A 26,981-nucleotide genomic window follows, 5' to 3' on the forward strand; every position below is an offset into this window, starting at 1 on the left:
CTCAACCACTGGTGAAGCATCTGCAATACAACATAGTGACAGAGATTTTAGGACTAGAAACTAGGAGGAGCTTTCTAGAAGATTCTGCATTAATATGTATTAGTGAACAGTATATAAGTGAGATTTTTAGCTTGACTGATTTGATGCAGTGTGAGAGGAATGATCCTACCTGTACCCCCGGCTGGGGTATCTCCCGGTCGGTTTTTCTTATGCTTTATGCGAACCAAGCCTTAATTATACAGAATTAGTCACTGCTCAATTTTGTATTTACTTAAATTTATGTAACTAATATATTGTAATTGTATTCATTTATATACAACTGTTGTTATTAAGGAATTGCTGCTAAATTTAACCTTGTTGTTTTGATTAATTGGACAAAACGAACATATCCAAATAACCATTTATAACACTAACAACCCCCCTCCAGCCTCCAAACTGACCCCCAAACTTACACACACCCGTCTTTGTTTTGCAAATAGGGGAGGCAAGACAAACTGATTTTTTTTGACCACGGGAAAGTGATGGGTCCAAGAGCAGAGCCGAGTTGCTCCTGACGCTAGTCCTCACTCATGGGACCACAGGTGCTTTTTCAGATGTTTGGATCCACATGAAAACGGGCCAAAGCTCTCCACAAAACCCCCCAAACCTCTGAATAAATTAGCCCCATGACTTTGAAGTTTGGAGGATCAGTGTGAGAAACACAGGGAACATTCAGAGGAAAAAGATCCTCCATTGCTTTTTCAAATGCACAGTTTCAGAGCACATCAGAGTTCATTGAGTATCATCTTCCTTAAAAAAAAGCAGAATGTACATCAACATGATGTTGTTGCCAAAAAGGCACACATCAGTTTATGTGTTTAGGAGGATAGCCTGTAGGTCAGATGAAGCAAGCTGTCAGAACAGCTCTGTACTGCTGTGATTTCACTCACAGCAGTGAGTGACACAGGACTGACTGTCCAGTTTGGGTACCACGCTGCTACAACACAGACAAATGTAGGAAGTTAATATACAGAGGGGAACAGCTACCTTGGCCACTCAAGCAGAAGGATTGAAAAAAAAATTGCAGCCTTTAGTCTGGAGGAGAAGGAATTAAGGGAGACATGGCAACTGAGTCCAGTTTAGTACAAAGATACTTTGAAAATGAAATAAGTACCTTATCTGCAGTGGAAAAGAAAAGAGCTACCAGCTCATCAATATTGCCTGTCACTACCTGGGCAATGAGGGGAAGGCCAGTGGAAGGACTGGCTTTCTGGTCAGTGAAACTGGAAACTGGTCAAAAATACCTAGAAGCTCCAAGCATTTTTCATTTGTCCTCACTGTGGTGGTGGCTAGGTGAATATTGTAAATAGCATCAGTTGAAAGTGGGGAAAAAGTAATTCTAGATTTCTAAGCGCTTAGGCAAAGTCAAGGTTTTCAGACCAATTAGGGCTCATGAACTTCATCCTGTGATAGCTGGAGAATTTGAGAATGGCCCATTGGCCATTATCTTTGAGATATCTAGACAATGGAGAGGTTCAGAAAATTGGAAAAGGCCAAATATATTGGCCATTTAAAGAAAGAAAATCTGATTAATTACTGGCCAGCCAGCATCATTTTCCTGCCTTCCCCTGTGATATTTGAACAAATAAATATTATGTAGACAACTCATGTTTTCCATGTGCAAAAAGAAGAGATCAAGTTAAACCAATCTTCTATGGCAGGCTTGTGCCAAGGATTGTGGTCAAGGATTTTTACTCTATTTCATCTCACAGTCTAAGAAGCACATTAGGAAACATGGGAAACTGCATCTACTGAAATCACTGTTGAGAGAGTCTGATGCTGATTGGAATATTCTAAGATTAGTTTTTGATGCTATGCTGTCCATCTGGAAAGAAGTATCAAGGAGTCCTGCAGAGATCCGTTTTCAGTGTGTTATTAGTGGGGTTTTTTTCAGTAATTTATACAGTGAACTAGAAAATTGTGTCTATTAAAAATTTCAGACAGCATTAACCTGAGAGATGTTGCAAAGGATTTGGTAGAGAAAATTAATATACAAATGATCTTAATCAATGGGACAAATAGCCTGAAAGGGAAGAACACCATTTAATAAAAGTATGTGCTAAGTTTTGCATTTGGAAAGAAAAAATGAATTTCACTAAGTTAGGATGGGGAATAATTAGACAGCAACCTCCATTTTGTCACTGGTTTCCATCAGGCCCAGGACCTGCAGCAGGGTATTCAGAACAGCTGAAGGATGCAGAGCCTGGAATAGCCTTTTTAGGAGCTGTACTGTTTGCTTCTCTCATCCTTCCAAGAGTTATTGGATATTTTAGTTCTTGCTGCCAAATTATTTACACTTCACTAGCAGGGGTGCATTGACTCTGCTTCTTTTCCTGTTGACTTTAGATCAGACCCTTTGCTTTCTCCCTGCAAGCAGAAACAGTTGTGGCTTCAGCAGGATACTTATCCACCAAAAAATATAGTTGTGGTTATGCTGGATGCTCTGCCAGCACTGCCTCTTCTGGTCCTTCCAGTTACATCAAAGTCTTTTGGCACTCTGAGGGATAAAGGGCCATCCAGCCCTTCAGAAGGAAGGCTGTGGGGGCTTTTTTAATAGAGCAGTGTTTCCTGTCCCTGTCCTGAACCAGAAGGCCAAGCTGGTATCATAAGCATCATAGGTGTCAGAGGCATACCCCAAAACCTTGTTGCAAATATTTAAAAATAAAAACTACTTCATGTCTTCCTCCCTGCTCAGTCTGTGGTGGCTTTTGGATTTCTGCCCACGCCTTATCTCAGTGCCTATACTCCCCCACTCCATGTCCTTGTGCAGTCTGTTGGTTTTATTTAGGAGCAGTGTTGCCCATCTCTTCTTCTTGAAAGTAATTTGGGATTCTGCCCCACAGCACTCTTCATCCCTCTCTCTTCAAGTGCTCTTGCTAACCCTTGATCACACTGAGCATACACAGGATTGGCGTTTGGTAATAGCAGGTGAGTCTTATTTTAACCTTCCAGGGATGCCAGAAGTGTGCTTTCAAAATGAGTCTTCCAGTAATCCCTGCTTGCTGGGCTGGGGTTTGTCCTGCAAACGAGATTCCTTTCTGGTGGTGCTAAGCTGCTCACAGGGCACACCTCATGCATGTCAGCTACTAATTGGTGTGCCATCCACGGGACTGAGGAAGACACAGCCCAAATAAAGCTCCCCAAGCATCTTTGGAGAGGATGTTGTATTTCCAGCCCCAATTATTCTAACTGTAAAGGTTTTCTGCTGTTGAGCCATACCTACTACTTACTAGCACAGAGCTGGCTGTAGATGCCACACGCATTTCCAAGCTGTAAGGAGGGCAGACAGGAAGATCTACTGTCAAAGAATTGTGTCTAGAACTGCACCAGATGTCACTTTTTGGACAGATGAAATGAACCTGACAAATCTGGAGAGGACCCTGCAGAGAAGCATGTTCCTTTGAAAAGAAGAAGATGGGATTTGATTCTGAAAACAATTTATTTCTAGCACCCTAATGTCACGGGAGGCAGCACACATCGTGCAAACCCCTCTTGGTGCTTTTCCCATTCCCACAAATGACCTCTGATTTTCCAGGTGGTTTGTCCTTTGGAACCACGAATGTAGAAGGATCAAGGCTGGGAAGGAGTTGACATTGCTGTGGCTTATCTGAAGATATCACATAGTTTTCAGCTAAATGTGTGCACTCTCAACCTTTGGCTGCCAGCTGCAACATTTTAGTGCCCACAGAGCAAACAGCAAAACATCATCCACAAATGTGTACTTATACGGTATATGCTCATCTACGCATATAGATACGCATTTGTACCATACACATCTCGTTGAATGTGTTAATATATATTTTTATGTATACAACGAGATGCGTGTGGTGCATACATGTATATATATCTTGTATATACATACACACCACACGCATCTCGTTGAATACACACATATATATATACATATACACACACATATATATACACACATATATACACACACATATAGACACACATTTATGGGGCCGAGGCGACCCCGGCCCTCGGCCCCTTTAAGGCGCTGGGGCGGCGGTCCCTTTAAGGCTGGCCCCGCCCCGCCGCGCGAGCCGAGCGCGCCGCGGCGGCCCCAGGTGCGGAGCGGGCGGGGGAGCCGCGCGGCCCCTGCGGGCGGGCGCCGGGCGGAGCGGGCCGGGGGACGGGCCGGGTACCGCGGGACGGGGAGCGGAGCCGCGGGGCTCGGGCCGGGGGCCGCGGCCTTGCTGTCCCGGCGGGCGGGCGGGGTGGGTGTCCGTGCTCTCCCGGGCCGGGCCCGCGGGGGAGGCGGCGCTGGCGGGCGGCAGCCGGGTCGGGGTCAGGCGGTCGCTCCGCCCGGCGCTCACCCGCTGTCTGTGCCGTCCCGGAGGCAGGTGCAGGCGCGGCGGGGTTCGGCGCCGACCCTCTCTGCCCCCGTGCCGGCGCCATGGCCATGCGGGAGCTGGTGGAGCCGGAGTGCGGGGGCTCGAACCCCCTGATGAAGCTGGCGGGGCACTTCACCCAGGACAAGGCCCTGCGGCAGGAAGGGCTGCAGGCCCCCCTGGCCTGGCCTCCCGGGGCGCCCGACGCCGCCGCCGTGAGTACTGCTCTGCTTGCCGGGTCCTGCCGGGGCTGGGGGCGAGCAGCGCCGGGGCACTCGCTGCGGCTGCTGCCGCGTTGTGCTTTTTTGCGGAAAAAGGCCCGGGAGTCACCCGAAGCAGCGTTGTGGGGTGAGGGCATGTTTGTGGGCACTCGAGGGATGTTGGTGGCTGCGCTGAGCTGTGCGCCTCGCTGTCACAGGCCCTTAGCCAGTAGTGGGAGGGGGTTGGACAGGATCCCTCAAAGTGTTTCTGCTCCTTTAGCAGGCTGCTAGCGCAAGAAAATGTTGACAGCCTAAGCTCAAGGAAGAGGAAGATACAATCTAATTGGGTCACACTGTGTGTGTGTAGAGAGGGGCATGGGATCAAAACTGTTGACACAGTTGCCCACTATTCCCTGCAGGTATCCAAACCACTGGGAGTAGCCACCGAAGATGAGGTAAGAACAGATTGATTCCTCTACTTATAGCTTTTGATTAATCTTCTTAAAGCTTTTCTTATCAACACTGTTTGTTATTTTACCCTTTACCTGATGCTAATATTTTCTTCTGACAAGCCATTCTTTCACACTCCATGGCTCTGCCTGTTCATTGCAACGTTTGTAATCCATCTCTGTTTTTGGCAGCTGGTTGGAGAGTTTCTGCAAGCTCAGAATGCCCCTTTGCTGTCCCGTGCACCCCAGACCTTTAAGATGGATGACCTGTTGGCTGAGATGCAAGAGATTGAACAGTCAAGCTTCCGACAGGCCCCTCAGCGAGGTGAGGGGAGCTGAAGTAGGTGGAGAACTAGAAAAGATCTTGATGCTATGGTTAAGCTCCTAGCTGGGTGGTTCCCATGTATTGAGCTCTTCTGAGATTGTATCTGGAGTATTATTTCTGGATTTGGGGTAATGGACACAGTTTATGGAAAGGTGAACTGACTAGGTATGTGGAAACATTTCTTCCATTGGAGGAGGTAGTTCAGTACTGGAACAGGTATCTAGTGAGGGTGGGGAATTGCCAGTCATGGGCAAATTCAAAAGTTACCTGATGAATTCCCTGAACAACCTCATCCCTAACTTTCATGTTAATCTGCTGTGAGAACTCTAGCAACATCCAGAGACTCCTTCCAAGTGAAGTATTTCAGTGATTTTATTCTAACAAAGAGTTAGTGCCATGTTATAGTCTAGACTCTGAGTTGAGGTGTTAGGACATAGGTTGGACTCGATGATCTTGGAGGTCTCTTCCAACCTCAATATTCTGTGATTCTGTGTGAAAGATCAGAAATGGTTAGGGCTGGCCTGGAAATAAAGGAAATAAATTATGCCTTTGAGTGCTCCAGTCTTCACTTCTGGTTTGTTTTTTTTTTTTTCCTCATGTAGCTCCAGGTGTGGCAGCCCTGGCACTGTCTGAAAACTGGACCCAGGAATTCTTGGCTGCAGCAGATAATGCTGGTGATGTCTCTTCAGATTACAATGAGGCTGACTGGTCACAGGAGTTCATTGCTGAAGTGACAGGTGAAGTGTCCTTTTTTGGAATTACTGTCATGATGTCCAGTCACATGTCAGTGTATAGTGACAAACTACTGAATGTGAAATTGGAGTATTGCTTTAGGCCCAGGAGTCAGTGTTTTCTGTAGCAGCTTTAATGGGGTGGAGGGTAGGAGAGCTGCTTTGTGATGGTGTTATGGTTAAGTCAAATTATGAACAGTATGATGTGCAAGCTTTTATTTAGGTGTCAGGGTCTTTTTATTTTAGGAAGTTAGGGAATTTAGAAGAAGCATGCTATTTAAATTACTTTTATAAAAATTGATTCAACTGATGTAAGTAGGAGATGGCCTTGTACTGCTTCTTGCTTATGTGTTTTCTAATTCCCTCTCGTAAGGCTAAATTTGCCTTTGGTACAAAGGTAAATACTCTTTAGTGTGCTTTGGCCAAATATTTTGTGTCAGTTTTATGAAGGTAGAAAGATGTTACAGCCTATAAATGTGCAAAGTGAGTGTTTCTGGCCCAAGGGTTAAGCTTTGAAAAGCCATCCTGTGTTGTGTATAGAACTGGGTCTGGAATAGGGTCCTGTTACCATCTGTGCCCTAATCTGGAAATTATGGAAAAGAATAAAGTAGATGCTGTTTTATTCTCCAGGAGTGGCCACTGTAGAAAGCTGGGTAGTCCCACTCTTGGACCTTCACTCTTTACATTTCTGGGAATATAAATTAGAAGTTACAAAGGTCTTTGAGAAAGTTCTGATGAAAACCTAGTGCTTATAGGTTGTGCTTTTGACAGAGACTTGTAATGCATTGCTAATTTTCTTGACCTACATAGTATCTCCCAGGGAGCAGGTGAATAAGTTGTGATGTTAAAGCAGAAAATCGTAAGTTTATTGTCACCACAGTGGATTCTGTATTAATTCACTGTCTGAACCCAAGGCTTGATTTTTAAATCAGAATAAACAAAGGTAGAAGCAGCAAGCATAAACAAAGGTGTGGTGGTCTGCCTGTCTTACTTTTCTCCCCATTCTTCCTTTGCAGATCCATTGTCTGTGTCTCCTGCCAAGTGGGCAGAAGAATACCTAGAGCAATCAGAGGAGAAACTGTGGCTTGGGGAATCAGAAGATCAGTCTTTGGCAGATAAATGGTGAGTCTGACTTTTCAAGGCTAGCTGTTGCTGCTAGGCACTTAGGTGAGTGAAGTTTGGAAAGGTGATAGAAATCTGCTGTGGCCTGAATGCTTTTGAGTCATTTAGCTTAGACTGGTATACTCAGGCCTTTGGTTTCAGAGAAAGGAGGAAACTATGCTTGCAAACTGAAGTTCTCTTAAGAGAGTGTAGCTTTTCTGTTCTCTAGTTCCAGGACGATAAGTTGATCCTGTAGGCTAACTTAATCTCATCCCTGATGCAAAGCTCCTTAAGGTGACTTCAGGAGTGAGTTCAGCAATGTTTTTTCTGCAACAGATGCATTTTGCTAGGCTCTATTAGTTGTAAACTTTCATCATGTAGTTCTTCCTGTCCGACAAACCACTTCCAGCCTTTCCTTGACATATTTCCAGGTTCCGCCTTCTGCATTGTTATTTTAATGTGTATTTTTGTGGTAGAATAAAGATGGATCATCTCTCTGCAGGTACCTGTTGAGTACAATCAAGTTTTTCAGTTAAAGTAGCCAAACACACACAAGCATTTTGGGCTTCTAAAATCTTTCCATACAAAAATTTTGTATATTTGGATTCTCGTTGCACCTGGCTCTTGCCTTCTCTGATAGCTTTCTGCAAATAATGGTCATTCCCGAGTTACTGCCACCGGTTCCAAAAACTTTCCCAAGACTGAATGTAGTGGTAGCACCTAGAAGTGGTCCTAACCTGTTGTAAGCCAAACGACATTGAGTTGTGTCTTTGCTGTAAGCCCTCAATCCTCTGCAGAGCTTATGCTTTTCCAACGCACTATTTTCCTCTTCAGTGGGCATGACCTACTTTCTTTGTTCCTGGCTATATGACCTTGTTTCTGGTAGTGCTAAAACTTGCAATGTCTGATGGCATGTGAGCTTGGCAGGGAATCCAGAGTGCTCTGCAGAACTGTGCTGACTCTGTGATTGTTTAATTCTGCTGCTGTTTGTGTTAGTCACTTGTGCAGCTAACGTAGTAGTAATTTTGAATTTTTACACATGGATAATGGTACTGAATCACTTAGAAGAAGCCCAGAATCTTTGAGGAGGGGTTGTATCCCTCAATACTGTTGTCTGCCCCATTGTGTAGATTCTTATTAGTGAAAGAGTTCGCTGTTGCCTGGTATCAGACTCTCTCTTTCCCTTTTACTGCCTTGGAACACAGGTATGAAGAATACCAACCTGAGGATGATCTTAAGAAAACTGTTACTGATTTCCTTTCCAAAGTGGATGATCCAAAACTAAAGAATACTGAGGTGAGAAATCAGACTGGGGCGGAGATTAATTATTACTGTGAAGTAGTAATTAATTACATAATTAGTAGTAATTATATTACTGTGAATAAAGGGTATGGGGAGTTGAGAAGGGTGAAGATAGTAAAGGAATAAAGCCTCCTGTTGTCCCGTGTTTCCATTTCTTCCCTGATTCCTGGGAGTTGAACCCTACAATCCACTTTAGATATTATCCATCTCCACTCTTGTGAAGTCCAGTCCTTCCCATCTTTCTGGGCCTTTTGTGCTCGCTCTGCAGAGAGAAGCCCTCTTAGTGAAGGAGGGGGGCATGGGCTGAGGGCTTGTGGGCACAGCATCTGCCCAGTTCCACCCTTGTTTCATTTCTCTGCCGCAGTTCCTAAAGTTTGTCCGCCAGATCGGAGATGGGAGGGTATCGATCGAAGCTAATCAGGTGACCCACAGAGACCAAGATCAGGCAGAGCAATGGGCAGCTGAGTTTATACAGCAGCAGGTAGGAGCCCCAGGCCTGTATGCTCTGAAGGAAGAAAGCATTTTGCCACAGTGCACAGTCTGGGAGAAAAGGAAAATGGCAAGTCCAGCTCTCAGCAGTGCTGAGGGAGGCAAGGGAGGGGCTGTTGGGCTCTTAGCAGAGTCTAGCCAGAAGCTGGGAATGTACTTGGACAGTTTGAGTTTTCTCATCTCCCACAGCATCTGTGAGGAAGAGGAGATTCAGATGAATTCGTTTCCACTTCATAGGCCATCAGTTCTTACTGATGGGGAGGAAGGGTCATTACAGACTCTCCTGCTGTTTTGGGATGTGCCCTGAGGTTGCCAAATTCTGAAAAGAAAGGTGTGTTTCTGTTTCCAAACTCCCAGGGGGCATCCGATGCCTGGGTGGATCAATTTGCGCGATCTGGGAACATGACAACTCTTGATACGGAATTTGAGCAGGCAAAGGCTGCTGTGGAGGTAAAGCTGGCTGAGAAGGAGGGCTGGGGTGCCAACTAAGAGCCCATGGTAGGGTTACCTCTCTCCTTTGCATGCTCTGAGGAGGGCTGGAAACATCCAGGAAGGAGTTCTCTGGCATGTCTGTAGACCTGAGTTTATGGCTGAGGTACTCTAGTCACACTTTGTTCTCCCTTCAGTCAGATGTGGAGTTCTGGGACAAACTCCAGGCAGAATGTGAGGAGATGGCCAAGAGAGATGCAGAGGCTCACCCTTGGCTCTCTGAATATGAAGACCTCAACTCCTCATCATACGACAAGGTAGGGGAGAACAGAATCTCTTAGCCTGTGGTGGGCTGCCCTGAGGAGACTGACAGCGTGTCTGCCTCGCCTGAGCTCCACAGACCCTAAATGCTGCTGGGATTCCTTCTCACGCTGATGCTTTGCTGTTATTTACACCCTTGTCCCTGATCAGCTTGGGGTTAAATACTGTTTTCACTTGGGCTTGTCTGCAAATGCTATCTGGTTCTTGTCCAGCACCAAATACCAGGGGTTCTTTGCAATGAGTTCAAGTGTTGTGTTCCCTGGCCCCATCCCTGCCCTTCTCCCCCATTCCTCTCCAAGCTAATAGGATCCATACTAAATGTTTTGTATTTCTAGCAACTTATTCCAGGTCTGGTTTGGGGGATTTTTCCAGCGCAGAGCATGCAGGAAGAACCACCCTTGTTCTCTGATCTGCTACAAATTAGCAATGAGGATGCTGTGCTGGCTAGTTTGCAGTTTGAGTGTTCCTGATGAAGCGAGACTAGACTGTGTTGTGCTGTAGAGTGCTCTTCTCCCTAAGCCTGTATTGTAGCTGTAGCCCCTGTGTGTCTGTCTGTCCTGCTAGGGTTACCAGTTTGAGGAAGACAATCCCATGAGGGATCACCCGGATGCCTTTGAAGAGGGGCGGAAGCGCTTAGAGGAAGGTGACCTCCCCAATGCTGTCCTGCTCTTTGAGGCTGCAGTGCAACAGAAACCAGATCATATGGAGGTGAGTGGCAGCAGAGATAAGGGCTGAGCTGTCAGAGCAGGTGTACAAAACCCCCTTCAGTGGTAGGACCTGTGCAGGGTCTGTGAAAACGCCTCGTTTTTTTGCAGCTCTGAGTTTGTAGCTGATGTGTGTGAATCCTCAGGGAGCCTCTGAGGGAGGAGGTTTCTGGCTTAAGGTCAGTTACAGGAAGCATAAAGTCGTCTGGCCCAGAGCTGTGTAATGTCATTGGAGTACATGAGACTGTGCGTGGAGCCAACACAAGGAGTTCTCATCTCTCAAGTTGTTTCTGTGAAAGTCTTTATTGGCATTGTAAGTTTGGAGGAGCTTATTGAGGATCACTGCTTTCTGTATCTGTATTAAAATCTTATTCTGAGAAGCTCATTAGACCAGGGTTCTGACTAAGTCTTTTATCTAAGTGCTAGGAAAAGATGTGACCCAAAAGGGTTGGGTGTTTTCACAGTCTTAATTGAAGTTGTGGGTCAAAGAAGGATTTTTACACTGAAGGCAGAGTTCCAACTCCTTTTTCACTGAATAATTTTTTCCATAAATCACTTCAGCTACTGCAGGATGAATTGAGAAATTGAATAGCCTGTGTTCCTTTTTCCAGGGGTAGGGGACATGGATATTGTTGGGAAGAATGCAAATACACTTACATGGTGCCTTTCTGGAGCACCAGCCTCAAGGATCCAGGGCTGCTGAATTTTCAGCATGTCTTGTTCAAGCCCTGCTAATTATATATGACTGGACATACATAATTTGATTACCCTGAGACTTAAATGAGAGTTTTGGAACAGAGGTTTTTTGTTTCTGCGAATAGCCATCTGACTTTCTAGTGTAATGCTAATAGATGAAAAGTACACAGAAGGTTTGAATATGTGCTTTAAAGTGGTCAAAAGGTTTTAATGCCCTTCTAGAACTGTTGCTTTTTTCTCATAGGCAGTGTGGGCTGCAGGCTGAGGATGATGGAGAGGTAATTGAAACCTAGGGGGAAGAAATCCTGGGCCATTTCTGGCTGGCTGTATTGGAAACATTCTGAATTCTTCAGGGAAGAAACCTTGGGTCAATTCTGGCTAGCTGTATTAAAAACATTTTGAATTTTTCTACTGTGACTGCAAAAAGTACAGGAGAAGTCAAGACTTCACAAATGGTACAGTGATCAAATAGACATGAACAATTGCTCTGAAGGAAATGTCATATTTGCTTTGGTCCATGTCACAACTTTACCTTGAATCTCATCAGCTCTCCTGCTGGCAGAACACTGCAGTTATTGCTGGTCAGCTGTGCTTGAATTCTAGCTAGCTGTGTATGGTGAGGCATGAGAGATTAAAGGGAGTAGATTGCCTTCTGCAGGGCTTTTGTGTCTTTGCTAATGAAACAATTTTCTTCCTTGAGGCAGTTAGTACCTCATTTTGTGGGTACCTTGAGGCAGTGGGTACCTACATTCAAAAAGCAGGTACATCATGCTGACAATCCCACCAACTATAGTTTATTTTGGAGCCAGGGGTGTGGCTATCAGCATAAAGTAACAGATACTTTGGATTTAGTGCCTAGTTAAATATTTCTTATATTAGCTGCTTGGAGGTGGAAGTCATTTTCATGTACTGGTGTCATGATGATTGGAAATTCAGTAAAATTAACAGTGCTTCTACTTTCAGGTCTGAAAGTCAACTCTCCAAGGTTACTACTTGCTAGTGGACCACTGCACAAGTACATACAGCTGCCTGCCTCGGGGGTCTCATTATTAGCACTGCTGCTATGCCATTTTGTTCTTGGGAAATAGGAGATCTGCATTTTCCTCCTTCCTCTGCAATTTGACCACAGTTAGAAGTTAAAAGTGGAGATTCTCTGATCTAAAAGTGTAAAACTACCAACAGTTGCTTTATGATAGATTTCCAGGTAGACATTCACTTCTGTTCACTATAACAATGCCAATTTTATTGTCTTTAAGGACCTATGTGCCATGACATCTGTCTATCTTTTGAGAGGAACTTACACCTGTGGCTAATGTGTATACTTTGGTCTATTTGATCGCACTCTAAAACTGTGCAGCATAATATACTGGATTTAATCTCTGTGTTTGTGGCTTATTGGCTGATTTTTTACTCTGTAAGTCTGACTGTACATCTGTGTCTTCCCCAGGCCTGGCAATATCTGGGAACCACCCAAGCAGAGAATGAACAGGAACTTTTGGCCATCAGTGCCCTCAGACAGTGAGTGTTGCAGCAGAGCTGCTGAGCATGGCTCCTTGTTGGGTGTGTAGTGCCACAAGGACCATGCGGTTGTCATGGGGTGCTCTGTCTTGAGTGTGTTGCCTCCTGTGTCTGGGTGTCTCCTACACTGATTTATTCCTGCATTCACTTCTTTCTTTGCCCTGCAGGTGCCTGGAGCTGCAGCCTGGGAACCTGACAGCACTTATGGCTTTAGCAGTGAGCTTCACCAATGAGTCCCTGCAGAAGCAGGCGTGTGAGACGCTGCGGGACTGGCTGCGCCACAAACCGGACTATGCCCACCTGCTGAACAAGGAGCCAGAGGAGAGTGTCTCGGGGACCAGCCTGGGGCCTTCCAAGCGTGTCCTGAGTTCCCTGCTCTCGGAGTGAGTTATGGTTACAAATCAGCCCTCAGCTGAAAGACTTCTTGGAGGGCTCAGACTAGTCCAGGCAGGAGCAGAGTGAGCAGCCTGAGGCCAGCTCTCTCCACAGTACACCAGTATCCTGTTCTGTGCTTTTGCAGCTCACTGTTCATGGAGGTGAAAGAGCTGTTCTTAGCAGCTGTGCGCAGCAACCCCTCAACTGTGGATCCTGATGTCCAGTGTGGCCTGGGTGTCCTTTTCAACCTCAGTGGCGAGTACGAGAAGGCCGTGGATTGCTTCAGTGCCGCACTCAGTGTGCGCCCCAATGTAAGAAAGGGGCAGGGTGGGGGTGCTGGAGGCACTTGGAGGTTTATGGGTGAAGTTTTGGGTAGAGGTGCGGCATGTACGAGAGGTGCATATTTGGAGTGGGGAAGTAAGACAGACATATGGGGAAGGAGGGGTTGGCTTGGATCTTAAAGAGATCCGGTTCGTCTCAGCCCTTTCTCTGTGCTCCTTCCTCCAGGACCACCTTCTGTGGAACAAGCTGGGTGCCACCCTGGCCAATGGGAACCGGAGTGAAGAAGCTGTGGCTGCGTATCGCCGGGCACTGGAGCTGCAGCCGGGATATATCCGCTCTCGCTACAACCTGGGCATCAGCTGCATCAACTTGGGCGCCCACCGGTGAGCGCAGGAGGGGCAGCTCTGCTGTGAGAGTGTGTCTGTGGGAGACAGACTGCCACAGGTCATGAGGGCAGGGCCACACTGCCTACAGCCTTCTCTTGGCATAGGGGAACAGAGCGAGGGTGTGCACTGCCCAGAGATCCGAGTGTCATGCAGTTACAGGTGGAGTAGAGGCCATCTGGACTCCTGACTCTTCTAGGGGGAAAAGGGGGACCTCTGGTTCTGGAGTGGGGTAGGATCTGGTGAAGAGGAGGAAACTGTTTCGGAGGCGAAATACTTTAGAAGCAAATGGGGAAGGGAGTGTGAGATGTACCATCTTTTCCACTAAGCACGTGTGTACTCTCCTGTTGGCAGTGAGGCTGTGGAGCACTTCCTGGAGGCTTTGCACATGCAGCAGAAGAGCCGAGGTCCGCGGGGGCAGCAAGGAGCTATGTCTGACAACATCTGGAGCACGCTGCGCATGGCCCTCTCCATGCTGGGGCAGAGTGACCTCTATGGGGCAGCTGATGCCCGTGACCTGCCCACACTGCTGCGGGCATTTGGCCTGCAGCAGTGACTCTGGGATAGGCTCCCCTGCGAGTGCAGTGGTTGCCTAGCCCAGCAATGAATGACCTTTCTTAGGGAGAAAATTCACAAGGGTTCACACACATCTTTGCCCTGGTAGGGCAGATCACTGGCAACTGTTTATTTTTAAGTACCCCCGGTGAAGTGTGCAACTTACCCAACCCATCTGTTGTGGCCTGATCATTTCTGAACGGTTCACGTTATCACTTCCATGACGACTGACACTGCTCATTCACAGATGATCAAAGTGGGGAAGACAGCAGCATCCTGCCCTCTTGCCAGACTGCATTTGCCCAACTTGACTGTAAGACCTTGGCTATGAGAGCCATTCTGCAGACTGCCTACAAGGGTGTGCCTCTAGTTCAGGCTGCTGTGGAGGGTGGTATTGCTGTTTCACCCAAAAGGGTGAAAAATGGTGGGGTTTGAGCATGCTTCCCCATGTATGTACTTGCATGTGTGTATATGTGGGTTGCTAGGGAAAACTGGGGCACTAGTCCCCTTTTCTGGCCACTGGTAACTTCATGGTACAGCTAGATGCTTCTTTCTCAGTGTCTCTTCATAAACCTTTTAAGACGAGTATTGTATTGATGCTGGGGACATGGGTGGAGGCCCTTACCCTATCAGGGTAAAGGGAGATCCCAGAGTTCATGCTTGAGAGATGGTAATAGGAATAAAAATCTAAAATGTAACCTCTCCCAAAATATGGTGGGGAAAGGGCTAAAGTCTTAATTTTCTCTTGCTCATCTGTCATTGTTTTCCTTTGTGCAAAAGTCCCCATCTTGTGTGTAACTGAATCTTGTTAATTATAAATATCTGTATATGATTTTATCGGGGAAAATGTTTTTTAATTGTAAAGTATTTTGTATAATAAAGGTATAACCCCACTGCTTTTCAAAAGATAGATTAGTCTCTCTCTCTGTTTCTATCTCTTCTTTTGACCCAGGTTTTGCTTTATTGATAGCTTGCATGCAGATGAAGTTTAAAGGACCTCATTTTGCTGTAGCCCCAGGCTTCAGTTCAGTGAGCCAGCAGAAGAGCCTCCATGTGCCGAAAGCTCTCTTTTTTTCTTGCTCAGGTTTAGAGGTCAGTGATGCACTTTTTTTTGTGTGTTCTGGCCCTCTGCAGTGAGGGAAGCTGTGTTACATTTTATCACTTTTTCATGGAATATGACTGCTGCAGTAGTCAAGGCTGGGGGCTTAGGCAGCAAGCACTGCCCCTTCCTGTTCCATCAGGCACCTGTTTGTTCATACCTCAACCTCACAGGCTTGTTTTTCTCTCCCTGCTGGAGCAGCAAGTGTGTGCAGAGAATAGTATTTGCTGTATATTTTCTGAGCTTTATTTGCCCCTGTATCTCCCATCCAGCCCTGTGGCACTGAGACCTACATGCACTGTTCTGAGACTGCTATAATGCATGCAAAACAACTTGCTGCTTTTGCTGTCTGAAAGGAAGAGAAATGCTGCTTCTGTGTCCTGCTCACCCACATTGCTGGTCAGAGATGTCTTTGAGATTTTACTTATCTCAGTCTTCTGTCAGATTCTTTGCTTGGTGAAAGAAAACATTAATGCCTATGCTGTGCCTCACTAGCTGTCTAGTTTTCCCTTCCCCAGTTCTCTGCTGTTGCTCTCACCACTGATTTCCTTTGCCTCTTTGGTGCACCACATTCCTCACTGTTGATATTCCCATTACCATGGCTTGGCCTCCTCTTTTTCTCATCCTCAGTTTTCACTAGTGCTTCTCCTCTCCTAGGTTTCCTAGTTGCCTCAATTTCCCTTGCAATGTCACTTAACCTCTTGACTTTGTGTTGGCATCCTTCCCTATTCCACATTTCCCCCTCTCTCTGCAGGTAGGTTGGCTGTTACCATTTCTTCACTTTCCCTGCAAATTGTTCTCACTTTCTTCCCCCGTCCCGTTAAATCATCTTACAGCATCTCTGCTATGCCTTTTGCTGAGGCTGAATTTTCACCTAAGCACTACTCCCTGTTTAGTCTCCCAGGGCTGTGTGCAGACTGAGCTGCCTCTGTCCAGGTCCTGTTAAGAGGTGCCTTTGGAAGTGGGGTGTTGATGCAGTGAACACCAGCTGGCTGACTGGATCTGCGTTCTGGTTCCAGTGCAGCTTTTGTCTGTGCTCTGCAGTCCTGTCTCTGGTGTCCAAACCCAGCCTGTGCTAGTGCATGTATCATGATCCTAGTTTGCATTTCCAGCCACATCCATGTTTTCTGTTACCTAGCCCAGTTGTACAACAGGGGTGGGTAGCAGGCACCAAATGTTCTAGATTCACATATAGGCAGTGAGGGATGTTTGCATGTCCCCAGTCCAACTCCCTGCTCACAACAGGCCTAACCCTAATGGTAGATTGGGGAGTTGAAGGCCTTATAAATGATCATGCTCTCCAATTTTTTCACTTTTCCCAATGCACAGGACAGTGGCAGGGCCTATCACCACTGAAAATTTGTAAGAGATCCCAGCATGACCTTTACCAAATTCTTGGGCTTACAGGATGCAAACTTTTCATAGAGCCATAAGAGTGGTCAAAGAGGATAGTTCAATACATGTTTTTCCACCCATGTTTCTTGGTATGTTTCTGCTTTATTTCTTTGTTCAGTGTCTAATTTATTTGCTACTTAAGACCCCAAGAAATCATAGAATCTCTTGGTGATGGCTTTACCACCCAGCCAGAAAATGGAAATGTGCTCTCAGGTCCTTATACCTCTAGCCACAGTGCACTTCATTAACTTCCATCCTTGTCAAGGTAGTTGACATTGTGCTGTCATTGTTTATTCTGCTTCACCACTGCAGTTTCCTCTCCTTGAGCTGCTGAGCCTCATTATGGTTCTGAGTTTTCTTGAGTTGCAACCACCTAAGTTCAAGTTTTGGATCCCAGGCTCTTACCTGTTGTGCCTGTATGTGCTGAAGTCTTTCTGCTCTGGAAGGTGTTCAGACCAGTCCTTCTCTAGGAGAATGCTTTAGGGGTGGTGACCTGATGTGAGCCATCATGGAAAGAGCATCAGGCAAGCAGATATTGGCTACTCTCATGTTCTCTAGGAATCTGCTGTTTGAAATACTGTCTGAAGTTGCATCAGTGTGTTTGTTTTAGAGCCTTTGGTGAATTTTTTTCTCTGCTTGTGACTTGTTGATTTTTAAACCACATGGTGCCTTTGGTCTTTATGATGTCTTGTGGATGCATGCAAGAACTGTATTTAAATTCCTAAAGTATTTTCTTCTGTTTTTTAAGCTGCTGTCTCTTTCTTTCTGGTCTCCTTCAGTATGTAAGACATAACAAATAAAACAGTCCTACTACAGTACATCTGTCCCCAGGGGGAGCCCTTTTCCCGGCCTCTATACCCCACTTCTGTATCTTTTCTGTTTTTACTGTATCCTTGCCAGTACTTCCTTCATGCCCTAGCCTGCCTCAGAGCCCTGATCACACACACTCTGCCACTTTCTCTCCTCTGAGTTGGCCCCTGCTGCTCGGAAGCCTTTTGAAGGCAAGGAAGGACTGAAAGCAGCACAGCAGCTCTCCCAGCTGCAGCAGCAAAGTGGCACCAGACACAGCCCTGCCAGAGACCTCTTTGCCAGAGCAGATTTCTCCACGTTGTGATCCCTTGCTTATGTAGGAAAGGGTTCCTTTGCACCCACAAGGGAGAAGAGAAACTCTTCTGTCACTGCTATGTTGAGTATACTAAAGCATTGTCTAATACTTTCTGATGTTTTCTAGATGCATAGTTTGAAAAATGTAAAATTTTAAAACTCTGTACCTGTCCACGACTTTAGCAAGAGTTGTCGGTGCAGAGATCCCCTGAAAAATCTGATGCCAGGTGGGTAGTTTCTTCTGGAGTGTTTCCATTGCTCGATCGCGTTTCTGAAGCAGAAGTGACACCTAGTGTTGAGTCGAGGGCAGGTCCGTGTCTGTCACACGTGCTTGGATGGGGACACCAAAGGATTTAGGAGCACAGCTTGCTAATTAAACAGGAAAGGAACAAAATGCCGTATGAATTTTCTAAAGGTGCAGCTGTAGATGCAAAACGTGGTGTGGGAAGCTGAGACCTTTTGACTGCCTGTGATGCCTTCCCCTGGCTTCTCCCCACTGCTGAGCTTGGGTCTTTGTGTTTGTGGAGTCCAGCTTAGCTTTAACTATTCCATGGAAAACCATTTGTACATTTATTAAAAAAACCCAAACCCAATCTAGCTGGATTTCTAACACTTTGAACTAGCAGTTATTCACAACCTGTGGCCTTTTCCTTCATTTGGGAAATTGAGAAAGGAAATAATAGTTTGATAAAGATGTTCACTTTGCTTACTGATGTGTGTGTGTGTTGCCAAGTGGGACTTACAAGGCTTTTGTCAGTCTGTATTTGCTGTGCCTCTCTTTCCAGCACAATTTCTTTGCAGCTTACTCCCAGTGTTGTGACTGAACATGCAGCACTCATCCAATAGGATTCTATCATCTCTCTTCTTGCTGAAAAAGTGTGTTTGGTTTGCTGTGCTGAAGAGTAGAAATTGGGAAGGGCAGCAAACAGAGGAAAGCAAGAAAAAGGGAGTTTGTATGAGATACATGCTAAGCAAAAAATAAGGCCTTTTTTTTTTTTTTTTTTTTTTTTCCTCTGAAGAGTTTGGTAGTGAATGCATTTATTAGCGTGTAGGCTGTTCATAGTTTTGGATTCTGTGGTCCAGTGACGTGTTGCATATCTGGGGCTGTTTTGCTTGAGAAACAGAAGTTGGAGAGTGAAAAGTGGGAAAGAAACTTTATTTTTGTGATGAAGAATTACATTACTAGCATTAACAACTGCTGAGTGAAACCCAAAAAACCACCCTGTCCAGCCACAAGATCTTCTCCAAAATAAAGGAACTGCTGCCTTGAGTCCAAAACTACCAGACAAAAATAGCAAACAGAAATTGAGGGTGGGGAGGTGGTATACTTAATGTATGATTTTATTGGGTTTTTTAATCCTCTTGTTTTAAAGCAAGGAGGAAAAACCGATGAGTGCTGAGATACAAACTAAGGTATCTGCAGTGAAAGATCAGGATAGGAGCACAACAGGATCTGGTGGGTGAAGGAGTTTGTTGTTAATTAATTAATTATTCTACCATTTTACCCTTTCCATTTCTGTGAAGTGGGTGCATATGTGACATCCACAGCTTTAAGTGAAATTGTTTTATTACCCTGCAATCTAGCAGTAAATAGTCTTTAAAGAAAGAAAGGAACTCCCCCCAGAAAACCAGTTTTATGAAAAAGATGAAAATATTTTAGTCTTTATTCTTCCCTTGGTGGGGTGCTTTTTGAATAACTGCACATTTTCAAAGAATCTGTGTCATTGTTCATCTTGCTTCTTCTGTTGCTTTTCATCTGCTGAGGACAATTGAGGAAGAGGGGTTTATCCTCCTCCTCTTGTATTTTCACTTTTATCACACACTCCTTTTCAGATTTTGAGATACTGCTGTTTCTGCAGGAGCAAGACAAGAGGAATTTTGGGAAACATCGTTTCCCATAGATTTTCCCCACGTGAAGTGTTGTGCCCAGCTCTGGGGACCTCAGCACAAGTCTCAGGACCAGCTGGAATGAGTTCAGGGGAGAGGTGTGGATAATCAGAGGGCTAGAGCACCTCTCCTGTGAGGAAAGGTTGAGAGAGTTGTGATTGCTCAGCCTGGAGAAGGCTTTGGGGTGAGCTTATTGGGACCTTCTAGTACCCACAGAGTCTAAAAGAGAGCTGGAGAGGGACTTTTGAACAAGGGCACACAGTGGAGGACAAGGGGGAATGACTTCAAGCTGAAGGAGGGCAGGTTTAGTTAAGATATTAGGAACATTTCTTTACTGTGAGGATAGTATGGCACAGGAACAAATTGCCCAGAGGAGTTGGGAATTCCCTATCCCTGGAATAGTTCAAGGCCAGGTTGGATGGGACTTTGAGCACTGGTGTAGTGGAAGGTGTCCTTGCCCATGCCAGGAGGGTTGGAATGATCTTTAAGGTCCCTTTCAACCCAAACAATTCTGTGATCCATAAGGAATAAAAGCAAACAAACCCATCCCACAAAGAAAACTCCATAAATATTTCCAGTATGCACCCCTCAGCCCCACCCTGTGGTGTTCTGCTTTGTTCAGTGACTTACTTCCTTGTGCATAAAGCACCATACAGGTGAGATTAATGACATTAAAATCAATTTATTTTTCAATCCAATAGCATTAGGACAGATGGTCAATGAGAACCAGGAACTCATTTCTTTCTTTGAACTCATTTCTTTCTGGGAATATTTGTACAGAGATCCTTTACCATGTTTTTGTAGTGACATGAAGAGCATGGTAAATTATTCCATCATATATCATCCCATCATACATTGCCTTTTGATTTTCCTCAAAGCCATGAAAAGCCCCACTGCTGGCTTTGGTGCTCTGCTGGGAGAAGATGGATGACTTAGGATATCACTGTTGGCTGCATCACTCTGTACCATAGTTGAGATAAACTCAGACTGTGTTGCCTCCGTGGCTCATACCTTTGGTCAAAGGTGCTTTCTGAGTCTGCAGGTGCTGAGAAAGATGGGAATGTTTGGTTCATGATTAATTATGTCATTACATATTTTCTCTTTTTCAGAAGCACAGCTAACAATTTTATGAGTAAAACATATTAGCAAGCTAAGAAGAAGGAATGTTGTTCAATGGCAGTGTAAATCCATCCTACTCTAGGCTTTTTAAGTCCCTCTTTCAAGCATTCCTCACATTGGAGTGCTCATTCTTCCTCCCTTCTCTTTACCAGACAGTGGACACAATGGCTCAGGAGTGCAATGGTGTTTTCCCCTTTCCAGCAGCACTGAACTGTAGGTTGAGGTCACTGCAACACACAAATACATGTCTTAAAAGTATGATTTGCCTGTTCTGAAAAGGGACTTCTCATCAAGCTGTTGCTATAAAGTGAGGGCCTGTTTCTCTTCAAAACCCCAAAATTTCAATTCACAAATTTCAATTGCTCTGCTTCCAGCCTCTGCAGAGCAGCAAAACAATGGACCACATGGAAAAAACCCCAAAGCCTCAAGTATTTTTAGGCTGGCTTCATTTTGTGATCAGACACACCACGGGCTCAGCCAAGTGCCAGTGAAAGAGAGACAGCATGAGGATTTGGCTGGATCTGGTGTACAGGCTGCTTGTTTTGCAGGGAACCATCTCCCTTCCCAGATCCCCATCTTCTCCAGTTACTTCCTACCTGATAGAGCAGGAGTGCCTCCAGTGAACTGAAGAAGATTCTATTGCCTTCTCCTGCTGCAGAACTATTTTCTGGCATGCCAGTCAAGGAACCTGTCTAAAAAAAAAAAGCTACTCTATTTCTGCCAGAGCTTCCTGGCCCAGCTTTAGCAGCTCTGCCTCCCTGTAGATGCTCAAATGGCTATGTAGGTAAGAAGGAGGAAGACTTTTTAATAAAACCCTACCTAAAAGCCACCTTGGTCAAGTGGACATCTCCTAAAAAAACCCCTTTGGAAAATTAACATTGTTTATTATATTTGCTTCACAGGTAAAGAAATTGTATACTGCAACAGGCAGAAAAATTCTGCAGCCTGTGTGTCACAAAGTACTTTGATACATTTTTATTACTGTAATTCATCTGCTCCTGGTGGAGAAGGACAAACAAGAACCAAAGTTCTAAGGTTTTATTAAGGGCTTATGCTTCAATGGACTTCTGACCCAAAGCTATAACATGACTGGTTGTAGAATGATCAAAATTTAAATAAAATAGTTAATGATTTTTGTTCACTTATTGACCATTTCTCAGTTCTGTTGACTGGGGTGTTGCACAAGAGTTCTGAGCAAGTATAAATGCAGGAAAGTGATCCACCCTTCTCAAACCCCAGCCCTGCACTGCAGGAATTGCCCTCAGCTCTCCCCAGCCCTGCAGCTGACATCAAGGTAAGAGGCACACAGTGCACAGGAGAGCTGGAAGGGTTTCTGGGCAGCTGCTGTGAAATGCAGGCAAGGGAAAGAGGCTTTAGTGCTGGGCTGGGAGCTGCAGCACAGACTCAGTGAGGCTCTGCTGTCTGCATGTGCACAGACTGAACCCATCTTCCAGGGCATGAGGAGATGGCTGCTGCAGGGCAAACCAGCCCAGAAAGGGAGAGGGTGGAGGGGGCCAGTGACACACAATTCTCGGAGGTGAAGGTGAAAATATTCTATGAATTTATCTTGGTCATGAGATCTTTATCTTGTATCAGCAAAATTATATAGGTCATCATGAATACTTTTTCTACAGGTAGAAAGTAATTATAGTAGTGCTCAATTATAGAGTCTGAGTTCAGGTCCCCTCAGCTTCCATATATGCTTTTATAACTGTGAAAAAATATGTGTTTTTAATCGCATAAAGGTTCTTTTCTAAAAAGGTGAGGTTTAAGTTTTCAGACTTTTAAATTATGATGCACGTCTTGCAATATGATTTTTAATCTTACTAGGCATATTTGTCTTTTCCCATCCCTTCTCAGAATCAGCTAGAGGAATGGCTTTTTTGGTCCCACATATTTGCCCTGAAATGTAAATCTTTGCTTCAGGAACTGTTCCATGATTCAGAGGGGGGGCTGTTATCATAACTGACCGCTCATTACTATTTCTGCAGCTGTTACTAATAAACACTGTAGCTTTTTAACTGAACTCAGATGACTGTGGCTAATTAGATATGTATATTGGTAGTATTGTTAGGCAAATACACTTAAAACCTGAAATTTAGCCTGATTTAAAGAGCTGATGATTACAACTTGATTGCTTCTCAGTGTATGTCAAGAGAAGGAATCTCTTGATTTCAGTAAAATTCCATCTAAAAAGACAAATAAGACAAATAAGGTGTTTCTGTGAATTTATAATTAATTTCTGCCCTTTAGAATAGAGTTTCCCCCTGATTTTAAGTTAAAAATTCACTTTATTTTACAAATTATTTGCATGCCTCACTATTTTTATATTGCATTCTATGTGGCTTGTGAAACCTACTCCAAACAATGACTGTCGGTTTCTAAAATATTTCTCAACCACAGCATTCATTATCAACAGAGATTTATCACTAGTTGTATATTTAATTTTGTTATTATTTAGGGTATACCAATAAGATATTAAACAAAATGCTCAGGTATCCCATGTTCACACACATACATAGTAAGTGAAACTGGACTGCTGTGGTGTACATATCTCATTTTACTTTTTTCCTCCAAATTGAAATTTCTACATCATGTCCTCACTTTTTCACAGCTGCTGCTATTTTTATCTTCTGCTTAAATTGTTTTACATTTCTTTTTTATCTTTTGTCCCCTCTGGTTTCCAGCATTTCATGTCTGGCATGTAAACGTCTCTTACAAGCATTGCTTGTCTTCTGTTTTCGTTTTCTGTAGGCTGCCATCCAACTCCTACAGCAGTAAATCCAAACCCCAGAAGCCCTACTGAGATGGGAAAAATCATTGTTTATGAGCATGCCAACTTCCAGGGTATGTCCAAAGAATTCCACACCAACATTGCCAATCTTAAAGATGCAGATTGGAATGATTGCATCTCCTCAGTGAGGGTAATTGGCCATCCCTGGGTGGCTTATCAGCATGCAGACTATAAAGGACAGTTACTGGTACTTGAGGAGGGAGATCATGACTTTGTTGGTAAGAAGATGAATGACAGGATCAGCTCTCTGCAGGTGATCACTGAAGATCTGCACAATCCCCAGATCACTCTCTATGAACATGCTGATTATCAAGGCAGGAGCAGAGTAATAAGAGAAGCAACCAACCTGGCTAGGGGACATGACAATAACAGCACATCTTCCCACAAAGTCCAGAAAGGTGTCTGGCTGCTGTGTGAAAACAGTGATGGAAGTGGATTTCAATACATTGCCCGAGAACGTGAAAACCTTCCAAATTACAAGGCAATCAAGTTCAACGACAAGCTTTCCTTCCTGCGCCCCCTGCGTCCTGGCTGTGGCTGTTAGAATGCAAATCCTCCAAAGCTGAGCAAAGATGCAGCCCCTGCAAGAAGTTTGAGACCTTGTTCTCTGCCTCTGCTTGTGTCACTTTTCCCCCAGTGTCACAGGACCACAGAATGTGAGAGCTCTCCTGCCCCACAAATGGCCTCTGCCATTGTCTGTAATTAATTTTGTGTTGGTGCCAATAAAGAATCTTTCCCAATCAGCAGTGAATTTATTTTATGCACTCTCTAGGGTTAGTAAACATTTCGCTTTCATGGAAAGATGTTTCTGTGTATCCAGAGAAGGTTTTATGTAGTCACTTGCAAACATTGTTCATGGAATGTTCATTGTTCATTCTCCTGTAGAATTTTATCTCCTTCTAGTTTCACTGGTCAAAAACATCGCTTTGTAAGCATTTTGATTATTATTGTGATGCTGGGCCAACTGTCACCTGTAGTCTGTGTTTAACTACCCCATGAATTATTGTATCTCAAGGCATTGATCATAGAATCCTAGAATCCTATGAAGTCTGAGGCTGGGAGGTGCCTCATTCCAGCCCTCCTGCCATGGGCAGTGACATCTTTCATTAGACCAGGTTGCTCAAAGTCCCATCCAACCTGGCCTTGAATATTTCCAGGGACAGGAAATCCACAACCTCTCTGAACAACCTGTTTCAGTGCCTCATCCTCTTCATAGCAAAGAACTTTTTCATAGCATCTAATCTAGGTCTCCTCTCTTTTAATTCAAAACTATTCCATCCTCGTCCTATTACTAGCTGCCCACTTAAAAAGCTGCTCCTGCTCTTTCCTATAAGCCCCCTTCAAGAGATAGAAGGCTGCAATGAGGTCTCCCTGGAGCCTTCTCTTCTCTGGGATGAGCTACCCCAGATTTCTCAGCCTGCCTCCATAGGAGAGGTGCTCCCACCCCACAACCATCTCCCAGTCTGTGCCCATGTCTGGGATTGCCCCGACCCAGGTGCAGCACCTTGCACTTGGGCTGTTGAACTTCATGAGGTAAGTATGGAATCACTTCTCAAGTTGTCCAGGTATCTCTGGATGGAATCCCATCCTTTTGTCATGTCAGCTGCACCCCTCAGCTTTGTGTCATCTGCAAATTTGCTGAGGGTGTCATTGATAAAGATCTTAAAAAGCACTGGTCCCATCCCAGAACAGAGCCCTGATGGACACCAGTTATCACTGGTCTTCTTCTGGATTTAGAGCCACTAACCACAGCTCTCTGTCTGTGTGGCTATTTCTAAATAGTCTACCCTTCAAACCCAGGTATCTAAGTTTGGAGATGAGGATGCCACATGGGGCTGTGTCAAAGTTCTTGGTTGGTTTCCCCTTGTTGTTCCACTTTTACCTTGGTTGGCTGCAACCCCTCCATCACAGACAGCCACCAGACTGGTCAGGCATAATCTGCCCTTAGTAAAGCCATGTCTTGGATCATCTTGTCTTGTGTGTGCCTTAGAATTGCTTCCATGGGGATGTGCTCCATGATCTTCACAGGCATAGAGGTGAGGCTCACTGGTCTGTAGGTCCCCAGATCTTCCTTTCTCCCCTTTTTAAAAATAAGAGTGATGTTTCCTTCCTTCCATTCACCAAGGATTTCTCTTGAAGGCCATGGCTTCTCAATATGATGGAGGGTGGCTTGGCAATAACACCAGCCAGTTCCCTCAGGACCCTGGGATGCATGTTATCCAGTCCCATAGACTTGTGTCTATCCAGCTTCATCAAGTGGTCTCAAACCTGCTCTTCACCTACAATGGGAGGGACTTTGCTCTCCTAGTCACCACCTGCAGCTTCAGTGACTCCAGAGACATGGGAAACCTGACTTCCAGTGAAGACTGAGGCAAGGAACACACTGAGCACCCCAGCCTTCTCCACACCCATTGCCACCAGTTCTTCCCTCTTGTTTATCAGTGGGGAGTGGGAGTTAGAATCTACTTGGCCTTTATTTTCTGCCCAGGGTTCTTGCAGAACCCTGGTGTGTCAGTCCACACAGGCAGGCAACTGGGACAGCTACAAGCTTGTGGCTAGAACACAAAGAGTAAAGTTATTTCCATTTCCACTGGCTTATGAGCCAACTATAGCAAACTATACAAACCAGTTACTCTGGTTCTTGAGGAGGGAGAACAGCTTTGTTGGTGAAAGATGAAGGACAGGATCAGCTCTCTCCAGCAGATAGCTGTAAATCTGCACAATCCACACATGAAGCCCGGAACATGCTGTGCTATCAACTACTGGGCTTTGTCCCTCTTGGGAATAGACACTGCAGGCTGAGCTGATGTGTCAGGCACTCGTGGTCCTCTGCTTGGTTCAGGTGGGCAGATGCAATGGCGATAGATCAGAATCCATGTGTTTTGGGGCACTTCTTAATGCTTTGCATCCAGTTTCAGGTTTCCTTGTTTTGTTCACCGAAGTGGGATTTCCAAATTCAATTCCAAGGGCATCTGGCATTCTCCCTACTCTAGAACATGTGTTTTATAGGGGCAAGTCAGCTGGCAAATGTCACCTTCTGCCCAAAACAGTTTGTGGAAGAAAATCTCATGTTTGAGAGATCCCTTTAAGAATCTCAGCACGATAACTGATGTTACATAGGCACTGTTAATAAGAGAGAGGTTATTTTGTATGTCCCTAATTATATTCCCTTGGAAAACCACTTAACAATATTTCCTTTTTGAAAACCACCATTTCTTAGAAAGGAAAGAAGGTATTCTCTTATTTTCTTGGCATACATAATGGAGAAGTTCCTTACAACTGGGAGGTCTCTGAAGCAGATATCTCTGAGTTTTCCCTCTGTTTCTCTTGGGCAAAGGCAATATTACATT

General features: G+C 45.0%; 2 protein-coding genes across 10 annotated transcripts; both read left to right on the plus strand.

Annotated features, from left to right (window-relative positions):
- Window positions 1–4,078: 4,078 nt before the first annotated feature.
- On the plus strand, window positions 4,079–15,143 carry PEX5 (peroxisomal biogenesis factor 5). 9 transcript variants are annotated; one of them, XM_056504599.1, is made up of 16 exons: window positions 4,079–4,109; window positions 4,386–4,588; window positions 4,993–5,028; window positions 5,215–5,347; window positions 5,950–6,084; window positions 7,095–7,200; window positions 8,385–8,475; window positions 8,846–8,962; window positions 9,328–9,420; window positions 9,597–9,716; window positions 10,285–10,428; window positions 12,568–12,638; window positions 12,806–13,021; window positions 13,159–13,324; window positions 13,521–13,678; window positions 14,033–15,143. In XM_056504599.1, the coding sequence occupies exons 2-16, from the start codon at window positions 4,439–4,441 to the stop codon at window positions 14,232–14,234; spliced, it is 1,938 nt and encodes a 645-aa protein (XP_056360574.1). In that variant the 5' UTR covers window positions 4,079–4,109; window positions 4,386–4,438; the 3' UTR covers window positions 14,235–15,143. The 9 variants fall into 9 exon arrangements, with proteins under 9 accessions (XP_056360574.1, XP_056360601.1, XP_056360634.1 ...); XM_056504607.1 differs by lacking the exon at window positions 4,079–4,109 and adding an exon at window positions 4,145–4,183; XM_056504626.1 differs by lacking the exon at window positions 9,328–9,420 and having other exon boundaries at window positions 4,080–4,109.
- A 6,881-nt stretch (window positions 15,144–22,024) lies between these two features.
- Window positions 22,025–24,374, plus strand: LOC130259963 (epidermal differentiation-specific protein-like). Its single transcript, XM_056504830.1, has 2 exons — window positions 22,025–22,131; window positions 23,592–24,374. Exon 2 carries the CDS (start codon window positions 23,645–23,647, stop codon window positions 24,173–24,175), a length of 531 nt encoding a protein of 176 aa, XP_056360805.1. The 5' UTR covers window positions 22,025–22,131; window positions 23,592–23,644; the 3' UTR covers window positions 24,176–24,374.
- The last annotated feature ends 2,607 nt before the right edge of the window (window positions 24,375–26,981 follow it).

The sequence above is a fragment of the Oenanthe melanoleuca genome, chromosome 1, assembly GCF_029582105.1.
Source record: "Oenanthe melanoleuca isolate GR-GAL-2019-014 chromosome 1, OMel1.0, whole genome shotgun sequence".
Taxonomy (NCBI): domain Eukaryota; kingdom Metazoa; phylum Chordata; class Aves; order Passeriformes; family Muscicapidae; genus Oenanthe; species Oenanthe melanoleuca.

What these genes read in the sequence shown, in the direction of transcription:
- LOC130259963 (XM_056504830.1), top strand. Translation starts at nt 23,645, where the DNA reads ATGGGAAAAATCATTGTTTATGAGCATGCCAACTTCCAGGGTATGTCC.
- PEX5 (XM_056504599.1), top strand. Translation starts at nt 4,439, where the DNA reads ATGGCCATGCGGGAGCTGGTGGAGCCGGAGTGCGGGGGCTCGAACCCC. An exon ending in GGGCGCCCGACGCCGCCGCC is followed by an intron (nt 4,589 to 4,992) that starts GTGAGTACTGCT and finishes TATTCCCTGCAG; the next exon opens with GTATCCAAACCACTGGGAGT. An exon ending in GAGTAGCCACCGAAGATGAG is followed by an intron (nt 5,029 to 5,214) that starts GTAAGAACAGAT and finishes TGTTTTTGGCAG; the next exon opens with CTGGTTGGAGAGTTTCTGCA.